We start from the raw sequence: 4,061 nt of genomic DNA on the forward strand, positions 1-4,061 counted from the left end.
GATGGATGGATGATGGGATATGGTGAGCAGAGATCTTGCTGCTGAGGTGTCACTCAGCAGCTTTCCTGTGGTTTGTTGGCTGTAACTCTGTCTTGGGATCCATTGATTTATCCAGTGTCAGAACTGCATTTGTGTGTCCAAGGAGCTGCTCTGTCAGTTCGATGATCTCAGGGGCTCAAACCCCGTCCTTTGCTGCCTCCCTGCCCTCCTGTCTTGCTTCCCTTGGTTTTGCAAAGCTTTTCAAACAGGTCATTCCATCATGGAGAGTAAATGTAGTGTTTTTGGGAGCTGAGAATGGAGCTGATGGTTGGGGGGTACACAGAGTTCTCCAGTTTTGTACAGGAATGAGCCCTAGAACAAAATGTGCACACAGCAGATTCCTTGCCATCTGCAGCCAGCCCTGGGTCATCACAGAATCCCAGACTGGTTTGGGTTGGAAGGTGCCCTTCTCATTCCAGTCCATGGGCACTTTCAGCTATCCCAGACTGCTCCAAGCCCTGTCCAACCTGGTCTTGGACACTCCCAGGGATGGGGCAGCCACAGCTGCTCTGGGCAGCCTGAGTAGTGCAGGTTGGGTAGACAATCACTGTGTCACAGTACATTCTTTCATGGTGCTCCTTGTTCAGGACAGACAGCACCTCCCTTTGAGTGCTTTCTGCTAATGAAACAGTAGAAAGGAACCCCCTTCCCCACAGACCCTTCCCTTTGTCCTCTTCTGCCACTGCAAGCCCACAAGTAAGAGGACATGGGAGAAATATGGTGTTTTGTGGGACTGCTGAGGTTTGGGACAGGGATTTTGTCACTTGAACTTACAGCTCTTCTTGTGGATGTTTCCTGCCTGCCCCTGCCCAGTGTTGGGGCTCCCTCCATCATGCAGGATGGGTTCTTGCTGAGGAGGGGTTCTCGTTCCTGTGGCCCAGCTGTCCGAGCTCTCGGGAGGAAGGAGGGCAGAGAGGCCACTCAGGAAGCAGCTCCACAGCTCCTGGCATCTCCTGACACCTGCAGTGGTGAAAATGTCCAGCACATTAATTCACTTTGGCATTACTGGGGACAGTGCCATCCTTGTGGCACTGGGATGTCTGCATGGCTTGGACCATTTCCCTGTTCTGCTTCCTCATGGCTCTTCTGTTCCCTACCCCCATTGCTGTACCTGTGCAAGCCCCAGTTTGTGCCCACACACAGTTTGTACCCATGTCCAGTTTGTTCCTGTGCAAGCCCCAGTGTGGGGCCTGATCCCTGCCCTGTCCTGTGCCCCTCATTGCCTTTGTCACCAGGAATGTCCTCCAGGCACATCCCCGCTCTGCTCATTTCAGGAGGAGGAGTCTGAATGAGAGCATCTCCCAGTTTAAGGTTCAGAATTGTTCCTCTGAAAGTCAGAGATAAATTGAGCCCTGTAACAGAGAAAAGTTAAATCTGGGCAGGGATGAGGAACACCCCAAAGCCCAGAGGTTTTGGCAGGACTGAGCCCCAAGAGCATCACTCAAAGATGAGGGACACAATCACTGTCTCAGTGATCTGCTGTGGGACAGTGACACTTTCAGGTGCTTCAGTTTGTGCCTTTGGGATCTTCCAGGAAGCTCTGATTGCTCTTTGCTCCACACAGCTGCTTTGGCTTTTAGAGATACACAAAGAAAAGGAGTTTTAAAGAAACTCTCAGTTCCCAGCAGTGCTTTCAGAGCCTGTTAGGTGTTAAGTCACTGGTGATAGGTCTCCCAGCAGTTCCCAAGTCCCAGGGCTGTCTGGGTAAACTAGAATATAATCCTGCTTTGTGGTGGGAAATCCCTATATTTGACCTTTTTAAGACTGGGGGGTCCTGGAGAAAGGATTTGATTCCCAAAATATCCTTGTTGTGTTGTCAGGCTTTCCCCATCCAGAACTCACTGCTACTAATTTCTTTTATTCTCTTTTTTCCTTTCACTGCCAATGGACTAAACTCCCATTTCTGTGTCCATTCATTTCCGTGATGTTTTCTGTTTCTCTGTCCACTCCTCTCACTCTCTGCAGAATCTCCACCAGCTCAAACAGATTCACACTCTGAGGCAGATGAACGAGCAGCTGCTGGCTGAGAACAGGGCTCTGACCCGGGTGGTGGCCAGACTTTCTCTGCCTGCCAAGCCCTCGGAATCAGAGGAGCTGTAGCTGCTTTCCCTCCGGCTCATCTTGCCTCCCTCTTCCATCTTCCAGGCAGGTCCAGGCACTTCTCGCTCTCTCCCTGCACTCCAGGCTGTCTGGTGAAGCTCATGGCTCAAAAGCTTGTGCCAGAGGATGTCCAAACTCTGCGAGCTTGGTGCTGCTGCCACGGCAGGGCTCTGCTCACCCCGCTGCCTCCTGCTCTGCTTGGAGATGCTGCTGCCCTTGCTAGCTTGGCACTGGGGAATGGCTTTGGGGTGGCTTGGCAGTGCCAGCACCTCCTTGCCTGGTACTTTGCCTTCAGACAGACCCACAGAATGGTTTGTGTTGGAAGGGGCTTTAAAGTTCATCTCATTCCACCCCTGCCATGGGCAGAGACACCTCCCTCTGTCACAGGTCGCTCCAAGCCCTCTCCAGCCTGGCCTTCAGCACTTGAACATAGGTGCTTTATGCTACATGTAATAGAATTCTTTTTAGTTGGACTTAGTTCAGGGAGAAGCTGGCACTCAGAAAATCACATTATCCAAAGTCAGGAAATTTTCAAGGAAGTTGTGAAAAGCGAACATTTTAGACAGAAAGAGGATTTTTAGAAAAACTACAAACTGAGCTGTCCTCAGAAGGTTTTCTTGGTCACTTGAACAAAAAGGACAAGCTCATTTCCTTATTTTAAACTGGAATTTTTGAGTGCACAGGCTCAGCACCCCACCCTGCCTGCTGTGGGCTGGCACAGGGTGGGGGATGCAGCAGGAGCCAGACCAGGAGTGCTCTGATTTCATCCTCTGTTTTAAATCCAGTGCAGGACAATTCATGTTTGTAACCCAAGGATGCATCTTCCTTAAGCTTTGCCCTCACACATCACACAGTTAAATTATATCTCCTCCTGCTACTTCATTGGTTCAGTGCTAAAATAAAGCTGTAGATGTTCCTTTCTTGGGGCCCTACCTGTCCTTTGCAGGTAAAGAGGGATATTCATATCCCTTCAGACACAAGAAGTCATGTGCTCTTGTGGGCTGGAAGTGGCACCACAGAATAAAAAAAATCTATTCTTAGCACACAAATTATATCAAGGCTGATTAACCATAGAAACAAACTAATCAGGGGAATTGTGGCTTCCCCTTTGCAGGAGTCTCAGCTCAAGCCCACACAAGGGCTGGGAGAGTTGGGTGTCATGTTGTGTGCCCTGGGTCAGGCAGATGGTCAGTGAGAGGATCTCCCAGCCTTTCTGGTTTTAATCTGTGGAACTGTCCTCCAACCTGACCCTGCCTCATTTCTCCTCATCCACCGTGAGTTTAATTCATTCTCCTTCCCCTCATGCCTTGAGATCTGAGAGGGAAAATTGGGCAGAATTATTTCCAGACTCAGCTGAAGTTTCACAAAGTGCAAGTCAGCTCTGCTGCTCCCAGGACATGTCCATGTTATCTGTGTCCCTCCATCCTCCCTGTGGCCTGGCTGAGCTTCATCCTCCCCTCCTCCCCTGCAGCAGGGCAGAGCCATGGGCTGAGCTCTGCTGGCTGATTGCAGCTCTTTTAATGGGCCTGGCACAGGATGGTGCTGGAAGGAGTGAACTGTGCCTCAGTGGTGTCTGTGCCACCACAGCTGTGCAGGGAGGGACTGGTTTAACAGTGATCTACTGGTTTAATAGTGATCTACTGGTTTACCAGTGATGTACTGGTTTAATAGTCATTTACTGGTTAACCAGTGATGTACAGGTTAACCAGTGATGTACTGGTTTAATAGTCATCTACTGGTTAAACAGTGATGTACAGGTTAACCAGTGATGTACTGGTTTAATAGTGATGTACTGGTTAACCAGTGATGTACTGGTTTAATAGTGATCTACTGGTTAACCAGTGATCTACTGGTTTAATAGTGATCTACTGGTTTACCAGTGATGTACTGGTTTAATAGGGATGTACTGGTTTAATAGTGAT

The 4,061-nt window shown here is 49.5% G+C and overlaps 1 protein-coding gene across 3 annotated transcripts in view; it reads left to right on the plus strand.

Annotated features, from left to right (window-relative positions):
• LOC117243656 (protein phosphatase 1 regulatory subunit 12B-like) overlaps positions 1-4,061 on the plus strand; it is a 31,244-nt gene that overhangs the window by 21,986 nt on the left and 5,197 nt on the right. The window contains exon 7 of one of the 3 annotated variants that reach the window (XM_033519950.1): positions 2,005-2,184. The exons of the other annotated variants lie outside the window; for them this stretch is intronic. Coding sequence (XP_033375841.1) covers positions 2,005-2,139 — 135 coding nt within the window. The 3' untranslated portion in view covers positions 2,140-2,184. The remainder of the gene's footprint in view (positions 1-2,004; positions 2,185-4,061) is intronic. 3 annotated transcript variants of the gene reach the window in all.

This window comes from Parus major, chromosome 26, assembly GCF_001522545.3.
Source record: "Parus major isolate Abel chromosome 26, Parus_major1.1, whole genome shotgun sequence".
NCBI classification, from domain to species: Eukaryota; Metazoa; Chordata; class Aves; order Passeriformes; family Paridae; genus Parus; species Parus major.